The sequence below is a fragment of the Elgaria multicarinata genome, chromosome 20 (genome assembly GCF_023053635.1).
Source record: "Elgaria multicarinata webbii isolate HBS135686 ecotype San Diego chromosome 20, rElgMul1.1.pri, whole genome shotgun sequence".
NCBI classification, from domain to species: domain Eukaryota; kingdom Metazoa; phylum Chordata; class Lepidosauria; order Squamata; family Anguidae; genus Elgaria; species Elgaria multicarinata.
Window position 1 is genome coordinate 1,800,403 of NC_086190.1, and position 25,656 is coordinate 1,826,058.

The window sequence follows — 25,656 nt, forward strand, 5'->3', positions numbered from 1 at the left end:
TCAAAGCTCATGCTAAATCATTTCCTATCACTTGAGTTTACAAATTTTGCAAAATAAGAGCTTTTGCTATTTGTTGATGGCAGAACATTTCTAAATGTAATTTTGATCCCAATATTCTAAGATTTAAACAAACCAGCCAGTAAAATCACAGAAATTGGATCTAGCTACCTCATTAGTGTTCCAACGGTGCCTCTCTTTTGGTAAACTGGAACATTTTGGTAGACATTCAAGCAGCTTTTTCGGTAAAAAGATTTTTACATGACTTCCATTGCTGTTCCCATGATCATCTAGAAGGAAAAAAGTAAAAATGATATATTTGCATCAGAAACAGGACTCAGAACTATTTGATGTACTCCTCCGTTGAGGCATGACAGCAACCCTGCACACACACACATGAAAATTCAAGTTCTATAATTTGCCTATCTTAAAAATGCCTTTTGTGACTGAAAGGAGCCTTGACACCACAAAAACGAAGCTGTTGTTTTAATGATATGATCACTCCTTGAACTCAGAAGCAGAGTCTAAGATTATGAGCTGACATGTTTCCAGTTCTGTAAACCAGCTGTCCAAGTTCCTGGTAGCTTTGCCAAGCTGTACCAAATAACATCTCAAAACGGAAAAACCAACCTTAGAGAAGTAAGCTACAGGATAATTGTTAGTAAACAGACACTTCCTATTCACTCTTACCCATTTGAGTTTTTCATCTTATGGAAGGTTTCCAGTAGTCCTCTAAACAAGGCACAACTAAAGTGGTCCTTTACATTGTGAATTCTCTTATGCTACAGCAATGTAACCTGAGCCGTTTCAAGATAGGGTAACCTGAAAAAGTGTAGCACATAACATCCAGCTGTAGTCTTACGCAAAGTAAGTTCTCCATTCCTCAAGTCCACAAAATTCAAGTACTATAGCTCAAAGACAAAATCTACAAGCTATCTGACCATTTTAGTACCAACAGCCAAAGTATGCTGGGATTTGGGATACTATATGCCTCACCACAATAGTTGAAGCTTCTGTAAGTGGTGGGAGCAGTCAGTAGAACTCATGGGTAGGAGCTCTGTGATGTGGGTTTTCTGGAAACATTTTGAAGTTAATTTTTTGAAGTGTCCTAAATCCACTGGGATCTGATTTAGCATGTTTTACTTGTTATTTAGTTGACAAACTGAAAAAAATGCATCATATTACTTATGCATGATGCATAAATCTCAAAAGTTTTTCAAACAGCCAGATGCAGTTGTACTAAAATATCAAATTACCTCAAAAATATCGCTAGCACACAATATGGCTTCATTTAAATTATACCCTTAGTTTTGCTTTCATTTGCAATTTCAGACAGAATAAGAATTTTTATTTTATTTTATTCTTGATTTGACTTGCAGCTAATCAGATGAATTCAAACTAATTTTTGGTTTGGATTATGAGTACTGTGGAAGGCATGATAGAGGTGAACAAAATTATGCATGATGCTGAGAATGTGGAAAAGGAGACATTTTTCTCCCTCTCTCAAAATACTAGAACCCAATGGGGCCATCCCATGAAGCTGATAGCTGGGAGATTCAGGACAAATACAAGGAAGTAATTCTTCACACAACACATACTGTAGTTAAACTATGGAATTCACTACTACCAGATGCAGTGATAGCCACCAATTTGGATGCTTTTAAAAGGGGGTTGGATAAATTCCTGGAGAAGGAGAAAACTATGAGTAGCTAGTTTTGATGGCTAAGTGCAAACTCCAGTATCAGAGGAAGTAAGCCTATATATACTGGTGGCAGGCTACTTTTGCACCGTGTCCTGCTTGAAGGTCCCTGGTCAACAGCTGGTTGGCCACTGTGTGAGCAGAGGGCTGGACTAGATGGGCCTTGGGTCTCATCCAGCATCTGGGTTCTTATGTTCTTAATTTACTCCCATTTATCAATCAATATCTCTCTCTCTCTCTCTCTCACACACACACACACACACACACACACTTACACATTAATCTCATGCACATACTTGTGTGAAAGTGGAAGATTTAATATACTTTCAAAGGATAGCCACCTGAAAGAAGAAAAAAATCACAACTTTGAAATTGCCTGATTTAACATGCATAGGTTTGGGCAAACCTTAACTTATTTTAGCAAGAGATCCAGATTTTAAATTTATTCTAAATGATCTGGGCTTGTGTTAACAGACTTACATAAAGTTATCTTTGTACTGATAACTAGTATCTTTTGTTAAGTATTTGTTTTGTTATGGTCTGACAACTATATTCAAATAAACCTGAAACTGGCATCCATTCATTATGCCACTGACTAGTTTTAGGAAACCATGGATTTTTAGCAGGTTTTCTGTGAATACAAGCTGCTAGGGCTGTTACCTGTTGTTTCTATGCCTTGCTCACAAGTTTCCCAGAAGTATCGAGTGGGCTACTAAAAGAAATAGAACGTCGAACTCTATGGACCTTTGATCTACCCAAAATACAGGACTTATATACTGCTCTCTATAAAGATTCACAAGCAGTGAACCTCTATGTACTGGAGCACTTGCAAGGCCAAGCCTGGCTCCACTATAGGAGTGTCATCAGTGCCACCAGAATGCTGATGACACTCAACTCTCTCACTCCTTTCCATCTAATGCCCAATGTCTGATGTTGGTAATGGACTGGATGATGGCAAACAAATGGAAGCTTAATCCAAACAGGACAGAGCAAGAGCCATATAGCAAGAGCCATATAGCAAGAGCCATAATACAATACGACTTAAACAGTAGTAGATATTTAACAACTGCGTGGATGCGCATTCCTGGTGCAACAATAGAGTATTAATTTGGATTCCGGAACAAGAACAAACCAAAGAAAAAGGTAAATGAGTTACCCGGCTGAGGATCTGCAAAGTGCATGCTTTAAAGGGAGATTTGAAAGCGCAGGGTGGGGAGGTGATGGCAAAATACTGCAATAGCTCAGGATCAAGCGTGGTGTTGTTACATTACGAACACACTACGTCTCAAGTGCTCTCCGCCTCAAGAGGAATCTAATCCTGCAAAAAATGATCATCACTTCAGGAAGAAGGGAATCCCAGCTAGGAAAGCCATTCAGCAAGACGCAAGTGCACACACAAATCCCCCTCCCAACACAACCGACAGAAAAATGACCCTTCTTGAATGCCCTACTAAGGCAGACGGCAAGCGGACAAGGGTTTGGACATGCCCACTAGGTGGGATCTACAATAGGCAATAGTAACACACTGCATGTTTAAGGTCTTTTAGAAATTGCATGTAAATATGGTTCAAGGTGTTGAATACAAAATGTAAGCAAAGTCAAAGAAAACAGCAAGGGAGGAAAGGAAGGGAGGAGAGGGATTCTGACGTTTTAAATGTCAGATACTGGCATTACTCGCAGATGTCCCATTCACCAGGATAGAGCGAACACCCTATGCCAACGCATAGCATCTAAGCCCATTAACTCCATGCCCTGGCCTCATTGTGGAAAGACCAGCAGTCCTCCTCTTATCCAGCTTCCATAGCCATGTCTGCATTTTTAGCCTCCAGATCTGCTTCCATAGGGTCTTCACCTTGGTTGGAAGGGTACTGTTGGCACATCATGTTGAGCTGGAGTTGCATGCAGCTCGTTTGCTCCTACCTTTGTGCAAACAGGTACAACAAACCAGAAATGGAAAAGCTTCATGCGGTGTCTAACCCTAGTCTTCTGGTTTGCTGCTCCTAAACAAGCCAGAATTTGTAAATCAACAAGCAACCTTCGTTTAGCTCTGGCTTATGAGCTTGGCTTGTCTGGGAACAAACCAGGAACCCAGATTCAGACATCACGCAAAGGTTCCCATTTCTTCCTGTTTTATCCTCTTGCACAAGGGAGGAAGTGAAAGAGTTGCATGCTCTAGCATACTGCTTGTTCACAGTAAAACAGGGTAATTCTGTCTTATTTTATACACAAACGTGCCCATGGTTAAATTAAGAACTAAAGAGCACCATTCATTTTTAATGTTATACATTCAACTCTTCACTTCATGTGCACAGTGGACAGATGCAAAAACAAGGTTAAAAGGGGGAGAATGTAGAGCAAAGAAAAATGGCAGGCCATCCCGAAATTCTAATTCGGAACAGAATAACCGAAACTCCATTAAGATTACTTTGTCCAATACGAGTCATTCAACGAAGGTACCCTACAAATTAACTTTCTTTTCTGGTATATTATGCTAAACCGATACTTAACTGTTCTTCACTGAAATTAGTAGCACTCTGAAATCTTAATCTCGAATTGGACAGCACCCCAAGTTCTGCATAGAATTCATCTAAAGCATTTTCATGTTTAAAGTCCAAATGGGAGAGGGAAAAAACAGGAAAGGCCAACCAATAAAAGTCAATAAAGAGTTTTGAATTAATTACACACTATAAAGTCTTGGTAATTTTATGGCCTCATTCACATTCCTTGCACTTCTTCCTCCCAAAAGAAAGCAACATGGACGATAAAGTTTTAAAGCACACAACAGCAAATCACACACCCTTCGCCACATTATACACACCTTTTTTTCTTTTCTTTTTTTAATGGGTTCTTAAATCTTAGGGTGATCCAAAAGGGTGGATTTGCAACCATAGGCCTTTTAACTATCAATGTTTTGGTGTAAAGTATTTTTAGCTTCTGAAACAACCATCTCACCATTTAGCCCCAGAGGTTAGACCCTCACGTCGGCTTAAAATATAAATACTTTATTTAAAATATTTATCCCTAACCTTTCCATCCATCAGGATCCACAAAGCGGATCCTCTAAACAGAACACAGTTGAGGACACGGTAACGAAAGCTTAGATAACTGTTCTGCAGGCCTCAGTGACTGCAGAGGACCATGCATTCAATCACGTTCAAATTACGGTCAGTTTTAAAGTTACAAAAGAAACAAATTCGCTTCCACAAGATCAATGATCCCCACATATAGTTTCCTACTTGCCATGCTATTATTAGTAGCAGTATTAGAGTTTCTTAGTCACCTTTTTCTTAAAATAACCTATTCCCTAGGTTATTTATAACGAAATTATTAAAACAGTCAAAATATAAAATATCTAAAAATAATTTCCATTTAAAATTATTTCAGTAAACATAATAAAACCATCAAAACTCTGTATGGGCCACAATCAAAAACACTGATGCATAAAGAGCACCATCATATGCTTTCAAATGACTAGGAATAGAGGAAAGTCTTGACCTGGTGCTGGAAAGATGACAACATTGGCGCCAGGCGGGCCTCACAGGGGAGAGCGCACACTTACAGTGGTGCAATGAGTCCTCCTTCCAGGGAAACAGAGCCAGAATCCAGCTTTGGTTTTATTGCTGAATCAACCCTAAAACCTCAAAATCCTTCTTAAAGAAGCCAGAACTACATTCAGCCTTCCATCCGAGGCCAATTTCACATTACTGCAATTTTATGAAAAACACAATCTTTTAGAATTGAACTGCATCCCAATGGAGCTTTTATAATGCACAATAACTCACCAATATTCAGCAATACCAAGCGGCCAATTTCAGTCGATATAAATGAACATTCAGTATGGTCCAGTCAATGCTTTGGGGGTTTTGGACTGGGATAATTGGATGAGCCTCCAATTATGTCTTTCATCCCTTTCATCGTAATCTGCAATATTTATTTTTGTTTATTTATTTGTTTAAAAGATTTATAAGCTGCCTTTTAGGAAAAACCCTCCCAAAGCAGTGTATTTATTTTATTTATTTATTTATTTATTACATTTATATACTGCCCCATAGCCAAAGCTCTCTGGGCGGTTTGCAAAAGTTAAAAACAGTAAACATTAAAAATATACAAAATTTGAAACCATCAAAAACATAAAAACAACAGTATAAAAACAACAGTATCCATTTAAAAACAACAGTTCTGGGGCCTGTTAAAAAATTATCCATGTACAAAAAATTATCCATGAAAAAGTCTGACAAAGTATTTCCAGATACAGAAGCAGAAAGAATGTTGAACATGATCCAAGACTAAACCTGACGAACATTACACCTGACTTCATAGAACTTTGCTCATGAAAACAGGCACATCCATCACATTACAGAGACAAAACTATGCTTATTAAAATTTACATGAATTAAAATGTGAATTATGTTCTTTGATTTGAAGAACAAAAAACAAATTGGTCTGCCAAAAACCCCAAGAATGTTGAAGTATACAAAAACAGTTTGAGAATCGCTGCCAAATTGAGCAGTGTTCAACCTGTTCTATAGGGGGCACAGGATGTGCAATTTACAGGTGCTCCTGGACCCAGGTGGCCTCAGTGGCTAGGAGACCCATTTATTAACTTAGGTTGATAAACCAGTTGTGGCCTTATCGGGACGTAGGTAATCCAAGCTCTGGTATCCTTAGAGCTGCTCAGAGATATTTTTAACTTCTTAGAAGTATTTTTAAATATGTACAGTGGTAAATAAATCTATCAAATAAATAAAAGAATTTCCCACGGTCTGGTAACCTCCCAGCTGTATTACTGTAATGCATTTTCCAAGATGGTGCTGAAATTTCAGTTAGTTCAAAACAGAGCTGGTGGGCTACTAACTGGGACTGGCCAATCTGGTCATGTGACACCAGTGTTTTTCCAATTGTACTAGCTTCCAGTCCGTTTCCAAGCACAATTCAAAGTGTTGGTGTTGACCTTTAAAGCCTAAATGGCTTTGCTACCAGGGTATCTAAAGGAACATTGCCCCCAGGATGCATCTGTCTGCCCCAGACACTTAGGTCATTTTTGGAGGCTTTCCTCCAGGTCTCCCTGCTGAAGGAAGTTAGGTGGACGGCTATAAGAGAGAGGGCTTTCTCAGTTGTGTCACCCGTTTATGAAATGCCCTCCCCAAAGAAGCTTGCCTGGTGCCCACACATCTTTTGGCCACAGGGAACAGAAGTTCTGTTCATTAATGGCCACTGACCCCAAGATTTATCCATTCCTTCCTGTTTGGCAGACATTTAGCATCATGCTCTAATCATCCATGTACACATAATGTAAGAACTTCAGCTACTGCCTAATTTTTACTGGAGGTCATAGAATCCTAGAACAGTAGAGTTGGAAGGGGCCTACAAGGCCATCAAGTCCAACCCCCTGCTCAATGCAGGAATCCACCTCAAAGCATCCCTGACAGATGGTTGTCCAGCTGCCTCTTGAAGGCCTCTAGTGTGGGAGAGCCCACAACCTCCCTAGGTAACTGGTTCCATTGTTGTACTGCTCTAACGGTCAGGAAGTTTTTCCTGATGTCCAGCCGGAATCTGGCTTCCTGTAATTTGAGCCCATAATTCCATGTCCTGCACTCTGGGAGGATCGAAAAGAGATCCTGGTCATCCTATGTGTGACAACCTTTCAAGTATCTAGCCGTGTCTAGACTCTGCAATGTCATTCAGCAGGTGGAATTCACATGAAAAAAGCTCACCCATGCAAAAGTATCCCCACTTTCTTTGTGCAAGGAATTATTTTATATAAAGCATTAAAGCATTTTATATAAAGCATTTAAATATTATATAAAGCACCCACCCAGTAGTTCAGACTAGACTACCATCTCATTGAAGAACTAGCCCTACATCCTATGCAGCATCTGAATGTTTTGAGCAAGTAGCTAAGACAGTTCAAAATGAAATTATTTCTGCTATATTTGTTAAATAGGCCTTCACAGGCTGCTCAGATGTTGTTTTCAAGACATTTTCCAAATGCTAACAGAAACAGTTGTGTCAGCTCAAACTTTTTGCTGCCCCTATTATCCCACACAATCAGATTAGGTCACAAATAGGTGAAAGTTATGTTTTAGCACTAAACGATTTGTCACACAGGATGAAGTAATAGGCGGGAAGCCATTGCAGTAACAGGAAACCTCTCTCCAAATTCAGGAGCCAGGCTATGAACGAGGACTGAGAAAAGTATTTAATGAAGTTACTGCTCTATGGTGGAATCGCTAGATTATTCCTCTAGGCAATTTTGGAGTTGAGAGAAGGCACTTTTGAGAGAAGAAAGAAAGATGACATTGGAAACGTACTGCAACACGATCCAATTCAAGACATTTCTCTGAAGTTTTGAAAAGTAATATATTGAACAGAACATCTTGTCATTTATTTACCTAGCACACATGAAAAAGCTGATCCAGGTCTCCCTACTTAACAATCTAATGGTAGAACTCTCTGATGGAATCACTGTCATATAACTAACAGCGAGCACTTATTCAAAGTATGCTGCTGCTTCTGTTCACAACACCTTTATTCCCCAGCTGAGAGCATTTAAGGTAGGTGGGGTATAGACAGACTGCGGGTGGGGTGGGGTGGGGTGGGGTGTTACCCCACAACAGCATCCAGGCCAGACTGCACCAAACACCAGGAGCATAGCTCAAGCACCTGCCTCTTACCTTCCCATTCGCTTTATGCAAGACACACAGACAGAGAGGGGCGAAGACCAAACGCATGAAATGAACTGCGTGAGTTAGGTGCCCAGGCTCAAATCACTGAGCGAGATCAAATATATCTAAGAATATTCTAACAAGGAGGTTCAGAGGAAAGAGGGGAGGGGGCGGAGATAATCTGAAAGCAGTAGTAGTGCTAAAAATAGCCAACTGGGTGACAGACTGCAAACATGTGCTAGAAAACGAACAAAGCAACAATGCCAGTGCAGCTTTCAGCTATGTGCAGATAGCTGGTCCCTTTTTTTTTGTATCAAGCCCTGGAGTTATTTGTACCGTTTAGGTTTGCTCCTAGACACTTGTTTGTCAAAGCCTGCAAAATTATTTTCCTGCCTTTTGCAGATGGAGCACTTAGCTAGCGACAATAATGGAAAAGCTAAGCTAGTAAGAGACAGGAATCTGCAAGCAAAAAGCAGACCAGGAGCAGTTACATGCACTGAAATATCCAGAAGCAAAATAATCATTAGGGAAAATCTCCCGTATTTTAGAAGACACACAAAAATATTTATTTAAAACACACACAACACACACAAAGTTGAAAGGCAGTTGCCATCTTACCAAAATTCTATAACTAAGTTTTAGACAGCAGCAATAGTTATAGTACAATCTGTCCAGTTTAAGAGACCACAGGGAGAAGATAAACTATACTTGCTAAATAAGAAGCATTGGGAGGGCTGTTGAAAATAAAATCACAGCAAATATCAAGACTAAAGAACGGCCAATTGCCAGAAGGAAAGCCCTCATTCTCTCAATTAGCAATTGCTATTCCACATGGCCTTGGTCAAGAGAAGGCCCAACCAACTCCCAACTATACAAAAACAAAACATCAGTCCATTCATTTATCACCCAGGTGCAAAAGAATCCTTTCAAAAGCAGCCACTAAACTGGGGACAGCAGAACTCATAAGGTGTTTATGAGAACTGGGCAACTAGAGAACACAGAGAGGGGGGCTTCCATTAATGATGTACTCTCAAGCTGGTGTAGTCAAATCTCTCAGTGTGCTTGTGTTCAACTTGTACTGAAGTTGGCAGGTCATGGGTGCCTTTCAGATGGGTTTATGCCAACTTTAACCCTAAAACAATTTTGGGAAACACCAATGCGCAAATGTAGTCATAAAAACAATAGCGGACCATAGCTCCACGAGTGTCTTATTTCCTAGAACAATCTTCCCCAACCTGATGCCCCTCAAACATGTTGGACTACAACTCCCAGCATGTCCCAGTCAGCAACCTGGGATTGGGGAAGGCTGTCTTGTCCTGTAATGGCCCACCAGATACATCTGGGAAGCGTACAAGCAAGGCATAACACTTAATAGCTTCAGCAACTGGCATCCAAATAAAAGCTAGATTGGGGGATCTCCTGGTAAAACTCTACATCAGTGGTTCCCAATTAGCTAAGTACTGCGGACCCCTTGTTTTTCAAATGCCAAGCCATGGACCCCCTACTTTAGAAAAAAATGTTATCTCTATGGTAGTTATCTGCGCGAAGCAATTTATTGGAGAAAATAAGGGGTAGCCCCTAATAAGCAAAGGATTTTAGGTATACTAAAAAACAGAGCGTAAAATCTGTGATATTTTTAATATTATCATGCAAAAATGACAATGATTTAGTTAGGTATATAAAGACGAATTTAATTTTACTATCATCTAGTTTACTATTGAACAAATTATGACTTGTCTAGTAGCTGCTAAACCTAAATGTGATGGGAGAAATCATGCCTCTTTTTGTCCCGAACAATCCCTTCCACATCCAGTTCAATATTTCCTACTTATATTCTCAAATCTGGATCAACATCGAGCCGATTTCTATGCTTGTTCTTTGTATAACAAAATGTCAAACATGTTTGTTCACAAAGATATGTGCAACAAAAGGGAACTAGATGTTTCAAAGCTTTTTCACATAACTTCTTATAATCAGGAAAAACCTTCACCCAGAATTGGTCCAGTCTATATTCTTTGAAAAATGATTCAATGAACCATCACAAGTCATGTCAACAAGTGCATCTTGCTCTTCCACAGATAGAGTCGTTAGTTGTATATCACCACATCCAAAAGGATTCCTTATCCATGAGTTTTCAGGATTAGGTGAAGGGAAGTAATCTCTGAAGACAGTTGCTAAATCAAGCAGGTGCTCAGTGATGTTATATTTTACTTCTGGTAGGAATTCGTCGTCAATGGACTCCAGAAATGAATGGTGAATATGTGAATGGTGCCACGGACCCCCTGGGTGGGTTACGCAGACCCCCTGGGGTCCGCAGACCACCAATTGGGAACCACTGCTCTAGATGATGTTAGATAATGGTCAAAAGTTTGTGACTTCCAAGCGTTTAACAACAGCAACAACTGAAAGTCTCGCATGTAACAGCAACCCAGTATATCGGTTGAATCTTGGGTTGTTATGTGCAAACCCTGCACAATGTTTTAACTATGGGTTATCAACCATGGACAACTCAGGAAGAGAACCCATGGTTTGTTGTCTGGTTGTGAAGTCTGGAGCCAGGTGCATAGGACACACACTTGGAATGAACAAGGTGCCTCTGAGCATGTGTGAATACTGTAAAAGAGCTGAGCTCACACAGAAAAATCCATTCCTGGTTATCCCAAACTGTCTTCATTTCAGAAATATAATTTACGGTGGGTTATTTAGTTGACTCCAAATTTATTTATTAATTTTTGCTATTGTTTAAGAATTGGAAGTCAGAAATCATTGCCAATCTACTGCAAATTATCCAGATACCCACAAGTAGATCCTGATCTGCTTCTGTCCACCCATTATTTAGAACATTGGAAAACTTTCCAGGGGGGAAAAGGAGTGTCCAAAATTTCACTGCAAATAGCCAATAATGAGAACTCTGGTATTAGACAAATTCCCAGAGTAATCTTAGTCAGTGGCCATCACCACAACTTGTGGCAGTGAATTCTATGAATACGTTTAACATTAGGTGAAGAAGTGCTTTATTTGGACGCTTCTGAACCAACTGCCAAACACTTTCATGAGGCGAACTCAAGTTCTAGTATTACGAAACAGGGAGAGAAATCTTTCTACTGCCTTCCTTCACACTTTGCATAATTTTAAAAACATCTTCGATATTTTCCTTCATCAGGTTTTTTTCTGAATTAAAAAGCCCCAAACACGTTACCCTTTACCTGATAGCAAAGGTCCTCCAATCCATTTATCATATTGGTTGCTCTTTGCAAAACGTTACACTTTTTGCTACGAGGCATCGTGACCTGTAAACAGCATTCCAAGGGCAGTGGCACAACATCTTTGTATATAACGGGCCTAGAAATACTGGCTTCTGGCAAGGGTGAAATATACCAGGCATTACTATACTGGCTACCTTATGCCCATTCCCAGTCATTTCAGTTTGCCTTTTTTCGCATTGCAATTGCTTCAAAATGGTCTATTGGAATAAAATAACAACCGGTCACAGAAGACTTGCAAGTTGTTTGCCAGCAGTGGTAATTTGGGACGTATTATTATTATTAGCAATATTTCTATACTGCTTCTCAGGTGCCCAAATCCCGAAGCAGTTTACAACACCATCATAAAACAACAGAATGATACAATAAGTATGCAATATTAGAAATTGTGCAAAGACAGCTCTTCGCTGGGGGAGAGCCAAAATAAAAAAGTTATGTTTTCACCAAATGCCTAAAACACACCAGCATTGAGGTCTGACATACCACAGAGGAGAGATCACTCAAACTGGACAGGTGCCACCACAGAGAAGGCCTTGTCTCGTGCTGCTGCCAAATGAAACTCCATGAAACTGGGAAACTGGTATGGGGGAGACATTCCTTGAAGTAAACAGGTTCCCAGTTTAACGTTCATATCCTTGGAACCAAGAGAAAAGACGCTAAACGCCACAATACTTCAGTTTTCCTAGATTCCTAAGGATCAAAACATGAACTGAAATAATGAAATTATAATAAAAAGCTGAAGAAGAGTCCCATTCCAAGTTTCCACCCTTCCTTACTCAGGATTCTCAATTTCGTAAATTTCAAAATCGATGCCACTTCTAGATGAAGTCATCTATGTAAACTAGACATTCTTTGATATTTTTCAGGGGGTTGAAGATTTGCTAGTTTAGCATGGAGTGTGATTTCATTTTTAAAACCAACCCCTTTCTCCAACATCCACCCTACTCAAATACTGAAGGACTGGCAAACTAGCAAGGTGTTAGCACATTCCCACTCCAGCAATCTATGAAAACCTCAAGGGCAGCTAAGACTCCCAACAAATCCTGTAGGTAATCAGGTAAGCTGTGATAGACTAACATCAAATTCCACAGCAGAGATCTTTCTGTTGATGATTTGCTGCCCCCAGCCTATGATCGGTCAATAAAACCAGAATTCAGCTGTTCTTCAACAGCAGCAGCCATGTACTACATTTTACAAGCGCAAGAATCGAACCAGACAACCACCAGAAATTCCCTTCAAGGCCCAAATTCCAACATGAACAAGGGCTTCAGACACCTGTTCAAAGTGTAGAGGGTAAATGCAGCAAGCAAAGAGGATGATTTGTCTAGTTTGTTTAAAACCAGAAAGCAGTATGCCTAGCTTCAACAACAGACATCAACAGAAGCCAATCCAGTCCCCCAAAGCCAAGTTTCATTATAACTACCAGCTAGAACTAGCAGCTAAAACTTTATTATAGCTGCTAAAGTATAGTCAGTCTATAACCATGGGTGTCCTTGTGTGTGTGGTTATGCACACATGCATGTAAGTACATGAACATGTGACCCTTGATTCACCACATATGGCCCTCACACCTGACATCACATATGGCCATCGCTCAGGGCTGAAAAACTTTCCCACCCTGGTCTACATTCTCACTTAGCTTTTACTCTCCAAAAAAGGTCTTCATTTTTCACTGCAAATGCTCATTTTTTAGCAATTTTATCATCTAGAAACTCCACCTTGCACAACCATCTACTCACCTCTTAACTACTTTGTTCATTGTGCTACCTACACACACACACACACACACCATATGCCTTGGTATAAGTATTAGGTTGAACACTAAACTCTTCAAAATCCAAGCATTGGACTCCAGAAACATGGCTGGTAACTTGACAGGAGTGTCTTACTTCTAAATGATCTATCTGGTGGAACCAACTGCCTCTCCGTGCTTCTTTTCTGGTAACAAGTAGTACAATATCACCCAGAGTGAGCTTTGTATCAAATAAACCATCAAGCCATATAATGTATTGTCCTTGAAGAAACACCACTGAGGTCCTCACAAAAATGCTATGACAGCCTACCCCAAGCTGGCTGGGAAGTCTGGGAGATGCAGTCCAACACATCTGGAGGGTGAAAGTCATATGCAATTCAGAAAGACTATTCCTAAAACCCTGTCTCAAGAATGACGCCTTCCACCTAGCATTTATTATGCTTGTGGATGGTGAAGAGGAGTTAAGAGGCAGGTAACCTCTGACAAGAACGGTTGACAGCAAAAATCGGGTTGATTTCTAGGATGCATCTCATCTTCCCATGCTCCTGCTTCAGCACTAGAGTGGAAGTAAGAAAAAAAAACACTATACTATCCTCATAAAAGCAAATGATGCAGCATCTGTAAACCCCAAGAACCCTTTCTCTGCTTTCTTTTGCTAACATAGCCTTTTCTAATGTCTGCAGAAGAGGTGGTCAGGACATGAGCGAAAGCTGAGGGCCATGCCAAGTAGAAGCTATTGAGTATCTCAATACAGCAAGGAGGGCAAGTATAACTTTGCAGCTTCTTTAAAACCAGGCCAACCTATCAAGACTCCCAATTAATGGGTACCTAACTCTTTGAATAGGTTCCAGAATGTGGCCATTAAAGAATAGTAAGCAAAACTAAGGGGAAATTGTAACCGCTGGCCGCCATAACTTCTGCATGCCTAAGCAGCACAATGCACCACAACGACGTTTTGAGTGGCCACCCCCAACTGAGGAAGAGAACACAGGCCCAAAGACACTTAGTCCTCTGACACTTAGAGTACGCTTTCTTAAGTCACGGCATTGCTCTATGGCACTGTCTTGGCCATGCAGGCAATGGCTCACAATATATAGGCAGAATTTCAGTCCAGAGGATGGTCAGCCCACTTGATTTCACACACAGTTAAGTCCAGAGATTATTAAACATTAAGTTTTATAAGTTAACCAGGACAGCATCTCCAATTATATACCACTAGTGAAATACTTGTCTTTGTACAATCATTAAAGGAGAGAAATGGCTCCCTTTATACTTTTGACAGAGGTTAAGTATCATGTGATTAAGCAAAGGATATTTTGCCATTTTTCTCCAGGAAAAAAAAGAGAGAGAGAGAGAGAGAGAGAGAGAGAGAGAGAGAGAGAGAGAGAGAGAAAGAGAGAAGACAGAACACACAAGGTCAGCTCACTAAAATTACAATAAATATTTACTCAGTGTGGGGAAAATGATTGTCAGCTTGTCTAGAACAGTCTGAGCTTCTGTAAGGACACTGTAACCCATTTTAAAATTATGTAACAAGCTTGGTTTCACTCAGACATAGAAAGATAACACGAAGTATCAAGGATAACACCTTCTCTTTGGGGGGGGGATCATGAAGCTTGGAATACAGCAAACCCAGAGGGTTCTCAGGAAGGTAACTTCCAAATGAACACATATTTCTCCCTTTTATTTAAGAATTTTAATACCAACCTTCCAGAGATACTTTACAGCTGCCTGCCTACATGTACTCAGGAGGCAACACCTAAGCACATTTCAAATGACCAACATGTGTTAGCTATCATCCCATGGCCAAGGCAAGGTTGCAAGAAACCTGCTTAAACCAGATTCAAGCACAGGCTGACAGTGGGTTTTCTGTACTACTAGATCACAGGAACAGGTGACCTTGCAGGTTAATCGTCTGAACACATTAACAGATGTTGAAGTCTCAAATGAACTAGACTCGCTGGACATTTTAAAAGAATGACGTTTAAACATAATTCAAGCCATTTTATGGTTTATAACGACTAGCCCACATGAAATCCATTCACTTTATGGAACTTCTATCCCAAAACAGTGCATCACGGCGACCTTTTACATGGGGGAAACGCTGCTGAGCATCCATCTAAAAGCTGAAAAAGCAAAGCCAGCGCAAAGCCTCTCCAATTACTCCCCCTTGTCAGCAGTATTTCCCCAACTGACATCACTGTTACTGCGATGATTTACTAGTCCTGAAAATTTTATAGATCAAAGACCATGGACATGTAAAAATAATGCATTCAGGAGTTCAAGGCAGTGATGCTGCAGAAAAAGTTATCAGAGTCCTAGATATGACTACACATGTCTAGCTTAACATGCACAGTTGCAAACGAGGGCTTTTAATTTAAAGTATTAGAAGTTTTAAATGGCAGACTTTGCCCTACCACTTTTTAAAAAATATCCTAGCTTTGTGTATCAATTATTACTAAACACTATTCTTAAACAAACACACATTAACACTACATTCTACATTGCTTTATCACCTCCTCCAGACGAAAGATACTTATGCCTTTTCACTCCCCCTGTGCCCAGTCCCCCTGCAATCTGATTTTGTCCAGGGCTTGCACGCAATTTGATACTTGCTCCTAAAAACCCAATGATGACATCTAGAAATTTCAAGCCCTGCTAGTGTTCCACAAATGTGTTCATTCATTTGTACGACAAAGTTATACAAATGAATGAAAAACTAGAACGGAGAGAGAAAACCACTAACATATGATTTTATTTTTATTTTTACTATTTCGGGGGTTGATTTTTAATCTCAGCAGTAAACATCCCTTACTTGTTAATAGTGAAGTTATTATTCCATCCATATGGTTAAAGTTTGGGCACAATTTCTCCCCACCTCACCTCGTTCTATCTTAGTACATCTGATGTTCTGAATAGCAATATATGGAAAGACAACTTTGTTTGCAACTAAAGCTTTGACGAGGATGTCTGGATAAAGCACAGTGCGGAAACAACCTTTGATGATCAACCACAACACTACCTAAATAAACAACAAATCTTTAACCCTTTTAAATGTTGAGTTAGAAAATTCTTTTAAAGATCTGATTAAGTTAAGATTCAAATAGGCTACTTCAATGTGTTTATTTAAAATGTTTTTAAATGGATCAGCCAATATTTCCCACTACAAATATCTTCAACAGTACATCACTACCCCCTTGTGGATATGCAATAAAAACCTCATCTTCTGATTTTCAAAACTCTATTCTCTTCAGACAACTTTCACAAGTTTCAGCTTCAACTCTTCCACTCATAAGTCATATTTAATTGCAAGAAAATCTGAACTCTCCTTAAAACTACTTCACATCCACAAAAGCCTCAAACACTTATGGAGACCCCAAAAACAAAATTAACTTGATTTTATATAGTGCTTTGCTGTTGCATACAACAACATAATTTGGCACATTATTTGAACGCTGAATAGAGCTTTTCAGTCCTGTCGCCATTATTTCAAGAACTGCAATTATTCCACTCCCACCATCTAGAAAAAATTTGGGTGCATACCCACTTTGCTTTATAATCCCCTAGTATTTTCTTCAGTTAAAAAGGCATCAATACTTTGTCCCGAAAAAGCTGAATGGTATTTTTTTTTTAATGAAACGCATCACACACACACACACCCCATGAAGCCAAACAGGAAAAAGCTCTTCTATTTTGTGGCATTAAACCAATTAACACCTAAATCACTTTGAGAATTCTATAAAGATACATTAGCATCGATAATCTAGACTGCCTTCCCCAAACTGGTCCTCTACAGACATTTTGTTCTTCAACTCCCATTACCCCCATCCAGCCTGATCAACGGCCAGGAAAGCTGGGAGCTGTAGTTCAAAATCTCTGGAGAGCACCAGGTTGGGGAAGTCTGGATTAGGTGAAGTAAGAAAACAGGTTCACAATAACATATGAAACATGGACAGGCGCTGAGCAAATCCATCTGATGGAGTTACATAGGCACAAGATATGCATGTTCCAAGCACAGATCCACTGATCTGTACAATTAATAAGCACACATATTCAATTGAAAAGAGGAAGCAAGATGGAAAAGATTGCACCAGTTGGGGGAAATATTGTACTATTAGAAAAGCATTTTAACGTATCAAATGGATGATCTTCTACCTGCTATTAGCACAGAAAGTGATGCTTGTGAGAGAACCAGCCTCGTTAACTCAGGGACACTTCAAATATTGAGACTTCTAATCCTACATGCTCTTTTGGGCAGCCTATTGCATGAGCTGTATGAAAAATGGTGGAGGGGGGCATTACCATCCTAGGGTAGGTAAGTTTACGGGGTAGGTCTATGGTGCTGAATACCAATTCCCACATCAGAAGCTGCCTGTATCAGACCACAGTACATGGGTCTATCTTGCTCTCGGTTATCACTCTTGACTGGTAGGGCCTCCCCCCCACCAAGGTCTCCAGCAGAGAGAGGTCTTCCCCAGCTACCTGAGATCCCTTATCTGGAGATGGCAGGGATTTCTGCATGTGAAGCAAGTGCTTTACTATTGAGCTAATGCCTCTCCATGGTAGATGGCAGCTACCCCCCCCCCATTTTACAAGCCTCCGCTATGACTGAGGTTGCCCTCTGCCTTCTCCCTAGGAGACACGTGTAGACTTGGCTGCGCCTGCCCAGACTTTTACTTCGCATGAGTAAATATAACTGTCCATCTCTTACAGAAGATCGCTTTCAGGCTATGCCCTCCCCCATAAAGCGCATGAGGGCATGCACTTTCAGGCTATGCCCTCACCTCTCCGCCGGCAGGTGAGACAGGTAATTAAGGTGGTTATGGCTCGGCAGCAGCTAGGCCGTATTGCACCAGCGACTGGAGTACATGTAGGAGAACCGAAAAGGTGCCAACGAGTGTGGATGGAAAGGAAATACCGTCAAACAGCCTGATTAAATGCCTGCGCCGTCTCAGCAGTTTTACACCATGAAACCAAAGGAGCAGTAAAGCAAGATTTGAACAGTCAGTCCCTGCCCCGCTAGGCTTACAGTCTATCCACAAAACACACACAAGAGGATGTAGCAAAAGGAGATGGGGGAGTGTCATAAGAAAATGCATGTCTATAGACCCACGATGAGCCGAAGCATAGAGGTTGGATAAATGCCAAATATATTTCCTTCTCCATAGAGGGAGCACCGTCCACCAGTGTCTCCACAGAACACTTTCCTTTAGCTGAAGATGTGCCAAGGAGCATACAATGTGGCCTGAAAATGCACCATGTGCACACTTAAATCCCACATACCCATTCTTCTACACATACTGCTGTCTCTCTACCTATGCGTGCTATACACCTACGTGCAAAGCAATGCTGTAGCCTCCACCTGCACCTCCAAGCGGCAGTAGCATAGACCTTCTCCCTACACAGCAACATATTGGAAGTCCTCTCTAATGCCTTCACTGCCAGGAAATAAGAGATCCCCTCCTCCTCACTATCAGCCCCTCGCTCCCACCTACAGAGAGAAGAAGTGAATGGATGATCCTGAGACGGCCAAATCTTCAGGGTATTTTTTGCAAGGGGCTGCACAGGACATTACCCATCATAGTAGCAAGAGAGAATTCCCCCACACACACATTTCTCTGTGCCCCCCCCACACACTTTATATGCGTCCATCTCTATGACCAAAAGAAGAGCCATCACGGACATAACAAAGCAGCTCACTCTACCCACGGTCGCCACCAAGCAGCAACAGGATATATGTGCCCAGGCCTTGCTGCCCTCGTCAAAAGACACAAGCATATCAGATGCCCATCGCAAAGGGTGGATGCAATTCCATTCTCCCAGTCCCATCCCATTACTTTCCTGGATGCAGCTGTCACAAACACTCCTCTCCATCTGAAAACTGGGAGAACCAGGGGATGGCATCCCTTGCGTTAAAGCAACACATGCCGTGACTTCCCTGTGGCTCAAACCTTATCCTGCCTTCAGCAACTACGCCTGCCCCACCATCTCTTTGCAGCCAAAGGTCTCCATGCCCTTGTCTGCATCAGACATAGATCTCCAGAGACGACACTTAAATGCCCACTCTCTCCCGCACTTGCCAGTGGCAAATTCATCCGTGGTCAAGAACACCTCTGCACAAAAAAAGACACTGACCCCATGTCATGTTGGGGTTGTTGTTGTTGGTTTTAATGCTATGGAAGAGAAGACGCCCCTTCCTGGCCCAGGGAGGGAGGAACACTCTTTTCCTCAGGGCTCAGGAGTGACTTTCATGGGCCTCCCCGGTGCCAAGGAAAACAGGTGTCCGTGATGCTTCTTCGCTCGGCAGGCAAACCCCAGTGTAGAAGGAAACAGCTGCCTACTGGCCGTCCTCGTGCAGAGAGAGAGAGATGCTTATGCCTGCGGTGGTCAAGTGTGCCTACGGGTGCAAGAGCGCGACACTGCCGCCGCCAGCCGCCCTCCCGACACAGGGGAACTGAGCCCCTCGCACGTCATCGCGGCTGGACAGCTCCGCGCTACGTGCTGCCCCACAGCGGCCCTCCAAACGTCCTGGACTACAATCCCCAGCATTGCTAACCACTGGCCCTGCTGGCTGGGGCTGATGGGAGTTGCAGTCCAGGCTGGGGAAGACTGTTTTGGGTTCCTGCTGGGGCTCCCCACCGCCTTTGCAACGGGGGCTTAAGTTTGGCTGAAGAGTCGTGGCGGGGTCCCCGTTTTGCACACTCCCCGGCTTCTTGCACACGCGTGCGCGCACAACACCCCACACCCCACGGGGAAGGGGCTCTCCTCCTCTCTCACGCGAGGGGAATAATGTGCGGGGGGGGCGGCGGGGGGAGTGGCTTGGCTGCCCACCCTCCCCTTTCCCTCCCTCCCTCCCTCCCTGTGGCGGGGGGGAGGCGCCCCCAGGCGGCCCCTCCCCGCCCGCAGGCTGCGCCCTCCCCCCCTCCCGCCCCTCCCTCGCTGCCGGCTCCTCTCAACTTTCGGGCCGGGAGATGCTCCGTGGAGCGGGCAGGGAAGGAGAAGCGCGAGCCACGGGGAGGGGGGTAGTCCGGGGGGGTCGCGCGCATGCGCGTCCCCGCGTGTCCCCCTCAGCCCGCCCCCCGGTCAGTCCGTCCGTCAGTCAGCCCGTCAGTCGGCGAGTGAGGCGCCCGCGCGCCTTTGCCCGCCCCTCCGTCCCGTCCTCCCTCCCTCCCTCCCTCCTTCCCCGCCTCTGCCGCCGCCGCCGCCGCTATGGGGGGGGGGGGGTCCTCGGGGCGTCCGGCTCACCTTCCGGCTTGTTTTCGGCGGCCATTTCCCCTCCGCGCGCCACATCCTCCTCCGCCGCCTCCTCCTCGCGACCGGGACCCAGGCAGGCGCGCTCGCCGTTGCCGCCACTGCCACCGCCTCCTCTGCTGCTGCTGCCGCTGCTGCCGCCGCCGCCGCCGCCCCTCCCCTTCCTCCGCCGCCGCCGAGGAGACTCTATTTCCGGTTCCGCTCCCGCCCGCCCCTGCCGCCGTTGCCCCCCTCCGCAGCCCCAGCCCCGGACCCTGCCGCCGCCGCCGCCGCCGCCGCCTCCTCTGCCGTCGCGATAGCCGCCCGCCGCCTCGTCTCCTGCCACCGCCACCACCGGGCCGGCCGCCGCGCGCGCGCGCCGCCTTCGTCTCCTTCTTCTCCTCACGCACTCCGCGGCGCTCCTATTGGTCCCCCGCGCGGAGTGACGCCGTCCTCGGCCAACAGCCGCTGCGCGGGGGCGGGCCGGAAGAGAGGATGGGCCTGACTGGCAGCCTCGCCGGCCTATGGCCGGTTGGCTCGAGCAGCGGGCGGGAGGAAAGGCGAGAGGCGTATCGGAGGCGCTCGGGCGGCCATGATGGAAGGAGGCGGAGGGGGGGAGAAGGAGCCGGCGAATCCTGAGCGGGGACGGCAGCCAATCGGACTCCAAGGAGGCGGAGAAAGCGCGTGATGGCAGCTTCGGGGGCCAATGGGGAAGCGCAAGGGAGGGGAGGGGCGGGGGGGAAGGCGGTGACGCAAATGGCGGGCAGCGGCGCCAAGCGAATCGGGCGGCGGCAGCGGCGCGGCCCAGAAGTGGGAGGCCGGCAGGGAGGGGGAGCGGCGAGGAAGGCGGGGCCAGTAGCCGGCGCGCGCTTCTATTGGTCGGCCGCCTTGACAGGCAACCGCGCCCCTCCTCGCCCGATTAACCCTAAACAAAGGCGCTGATTGGCGGAGGCACAAGAAGGGCGCGGCTGCCAATCGGAGAGGCGCCCTGCGGATCTGGCGCGCTGATTGGCCGGGGCTGTCCCCTCCGCGGTCGGCCCCTGAGATCCTGTCTTCGGCTTTGGGATGGGAGCGATCCTGGCTGCGGCGGATCTTCCGAGCGAGCGGGACAGGGAGATCCCTCTGCCACTGGAGGATCCCCCGGGATCCCTCGACCTCATTGGCTGCTCTGGCGTATGTGATCTTGTCGGGCTGCCCAAAGATTGGGTGGAGCTGGGGGAAACATTAATTATTACAATTATCGTCATAATAATAATAGTAATAGTTTATTAACAGTAGAAGTAGTAATAAGGAAACATTGTAATTATTTATTAATAATAAATATTAATAATTTAATTATTATTAAAATAATAAAGAAAGAAATTTATTAATGTGTTGTTGATGCTGATGATGCTGCCTTGGCTGGTCAGGGCTGCCAATGAATTTTTACGAGTTTTAGGCAATTATTTTCATATTTAAAACACTTTTTCTAGCTAATCAAAAGGATTTTTAAAAATAGATAAATCACATCAATTTGAGTTGCTTCCCTAATATTCTGTTAATGTTATCCTATTATCTCAATCTTATATACTGTAGTATTACAATAATACTATATTATTGCTAATTAAGTCATGTGATTAATATTATACTGTTATACTTTTAATATTACTATATTATATATGTTAATGTTGTTTCATTTTTGTGTCAATACTAATTACAGTTGAAATCCTAATATCATTTTATTTTATGTAATATTATTATATTAATTTTATATATAGTCTTAGCCTAAACTACCTCACAGAGTTGTTGTGAGGATAAAATGGAGGGGATTCCACGTATAGTACTTGGTGGAAATGTTAGATATAAATGTAACAAATGCATAAATAATATTGTTATATTAATTTATGTTCATAAAATAATTAATATTAACCTTCCAGCCCTTATATATCATAGATTTTTTTAAAAGCACCTTACATTATACCCCTGTGCATGCAGGGAGTTGCAGGACTTTTATCTGTCTAAACATGCACAGGACGGTTCCCTCAGTCAATTAATTAGGCAATTATTGTCCTATTTAAGACAACATTTCAGTTGATCAATAGGATTTATTTATTTTTAAACAGATAAATCCAGGCTATAAAAGTTGCAGGCCTAATTTCTGTACTATATAACCATAAGAGCAGAATTTCAGAATTCTGCAAGGATAAGGCCTGGAAAATTTGTTGTTTATAAAATCAGGACAATTTTTAATAGGCATGACAATTGGCACAGGGAATCGAGGTGTGTATTCTGTATATAATGTGCAACCTAATTTTTAATCAAGAAGGAACCCTAAAGCAGCTCCTATATAATATGAGTAATAATAATAATTATTATTAATATTAATTTCACGTGGGACTGCTTCGCGCCCCCTCCTATGCATAGAATCCCAAACCACTAATTCCCATCAGCGTATTGTGACTTTCCTCCACCTCCTCTCATGTCACTCAAGTGCTGGTAGTTGGAAAGTCAGTTGCCTGACAGTAATTATAAAACGCAAATTAAGGTGCCCGTACAAAAATACAACAGAACAGGGCAACATGCTCAACAGACAACATGCATGTTGTGTTTCATGCACTTAAAAATAAAAAAAGCATGATATAAATTCTCTGGGGCATGATCCAGCCAAACTTAAGCACTGTTAGGCCCCAAGGACTCCTGCAAGAATGAGATTTATGGCTGTCACCAGGGTACGCTTCAGCTAGGTGGAAGGGCAGCCCCATGCCTCCCTGGGACAGAACCATCCTTGGAAGCCAAGCCCTGAAAAGAGCATCCCTGGGAGACCATGTCATTCCTGTTATCTTCCCGTGTTTCTGGCCAGTTTGGGAGACCTTGTTTGGAGCCTGGGTCTGTTCCTCACATACGAATCCCCACTCACGGAGGGGGAGCTCAGGGCCCTTCGTTACCCCAGGCTCCCATTGCAAAGTCCTAGAAACATCCCATTGGTTGGTCCTTTGTGGGCACTGTAGGAACAATGGTTCTACATTAGCCACGTCCTGCTTATAGCAGGGATCAGTTTCCCATCTGGTGAACAGCTTCTTGGTCCCAGGCAAAGCCATTCACAAGTGGACTAGCCAAGATCCCATTTCGCTGCATCAGTTCACTGCCTCTGGGACCGCCACATCTTCCTCTCCAAATCGGCTTCCTGTGGCTTGAGACATTTCTTCTCAGGGGCTTCCCATCGCATCCGGGGTGGTCATTTTCATAGGCCCCCCTCAATGGCGACGATGCAGCGTTTCCCGTCTCATTCCGGGCGTCTTCCCACCCCGACCCTCTCTTTCGGTATTGCCCCACGCCAGCAGTGCTCTCCCACACCCTTGTGTCTTCCACCTCCCCCTTTGTTCCCACACCCCCATTCTGCATGCTCAGTTATCCTGCAGTATGAACCTGTTTATTGACAGTGGCTGACAAAAGTGCTGCAGGTGAATCTAAAAGCTTGCACTGTCTGACGTGATCTTCACCTGCTCCCCGCTGCTCGGCGAGTATATTTACAAATAAAGAGATATCATAGAACTCCCAGTGTGCTGGCCTCACCAAGAAAGCGATGCTGTCTAGCACTGAGTAAAGCGGAGAGCCTGAAACAATACATTCTACCTGCTCAAGAATCCTGTGTAACTTAACAGCCTGCACCATTGTGCATCAAGAGATATTTGTCCAACAAGACATTTGTATATTTTCCCACAGTCATAAGAGGGTTGAATAAGCATTCTCTGAACAGACCGCGGCTCTTTGCAAAGCTGAGACGATGTTAATAACTTGCCTTGAAAGGAAGTTGGTGTATTTAGAACTCGCATCAAGCTACGGATACTTGGACGGACTCATTATTAACCTCCTCCCTTTGCTGCCCATTCATGATTTATTCCTGCTTTGTTGCCAGTGATCTCTTAGGCAGTTTCTAATCCATAACAGATCTTTACCTCTCTCACCCCATGACTACTGTGCTTTCTTAATAGCCTCTTGTGAGGAACTTTATCAAAGACTTTTGAAAAGTCTAATAAATTTTATCTGCCAGTGGTCTTTTATCCCCTGTGTGGTTGGCTCCCTCAAAGAATCTTATTAGGTTGGAGAAGCAGAGTGCTTTTTCCTGTGCAGAAGCCCCGCTGCCTTGCCCTATCACATCATGCCATCTTTAATTATTTTTTGCAGCTAATTTACCTGGTTCTAAAGTCAGGCTTACTGGTCTGTAATTCCCAAGATCACCCTCCGGCCTTTTTCAAGCAGATAGGCAACACTCGGGCTACACTCCAGTACGAGAACTGATTTTAATGATAGATTAAGTTCCTGCCTTCTCTCTCTTTTTTTTCTTAAGCAGTGCAGCTGTTTAATTCTTAAAATCTTGCTGAATTCTTCAATAATACAATCTAGCCCTGGTGATTAATTACAGTTTACTATATTAATTTGTTCCACTGTCTCTTCTTTGACATCTGAGTCTCTAATAGGCGCGCACACACACGCACGCACACACAAAGTTGTAGCGCTTCCTTTCACGGGATGGTCAAATCCAGTCCCTTTGTGGTCCTTCTCCTCCACCATTGTCTTTGCTGTGACAGTTGAGAAGGGGGGGCTGGGGTGGGTGGGGCGGGGGGCTCTGTGTCACAGCCTTGCTTTTTGCCGTGCTCAAGCTCTGCTGTATTCAGAAGGGTCCGCTTTAATTTGGGTTCCTCACCAGGGATTGCTGGCTCAGACAGACTGCTCTAAAATTCAGCTTGCCCTTTGGGGCTGATCTTCCCCTGCAATGCAGCCAGGGCCGGTGCCAGACTATTTTGCACCCTAGGCAAGGTGAGCTACTTTCACCCCACCCCCAAAAATGCCAACTTTGATTTTTAATAACAGATGTTTCCTGGAAAATATAAGAAGCACAAAACTTGAAACTGCTAAATTTATTTTAAAGTGCAAGAAATACATCATGCCAATTACAGCAAACAAATTGGAAAGGAACGTCTATGGGTCTAAATTGCATTATTTAATAGGAATATCACCTCCAAATCATCCCCCCCAACTCACACGCGTGTGCACACACACACACACTCA

At 43.5% G+C, this 25,656-nt stretch overlaps 1 protein-coding gene across 1 annotated transcript in view; it reads right to left on the reverse strand.

The window, feature by feature from the left end:
- CAMTA1 (calmodulin binding transcription activator 1) overlaps positions 1-20,776 on the reverse strand; it is a 696,337-nt gene extending 675,561 nt beyond the window's left edge. Inside the window, exons 1-2 of the mRNA XM_063145348.1 lie at positions 20,623-20,776; positions 169-287 (exon numbers count right to left, since the gene is read on the reverse strand). Of these exons, the coding sequence (XP_063001418.1) occupies positions 169-287; positions 20,623-20,647 (144 nt within the window). The 5' untranslated portion in view covers positions 20,648-20,776. The remainder of the gene's footprint in view (positions 1-168; positions 288-20,622) is intronic.
- Between the last annotated feature and the right edge of the window lie 4,880 nt (positions 20,777-25,656).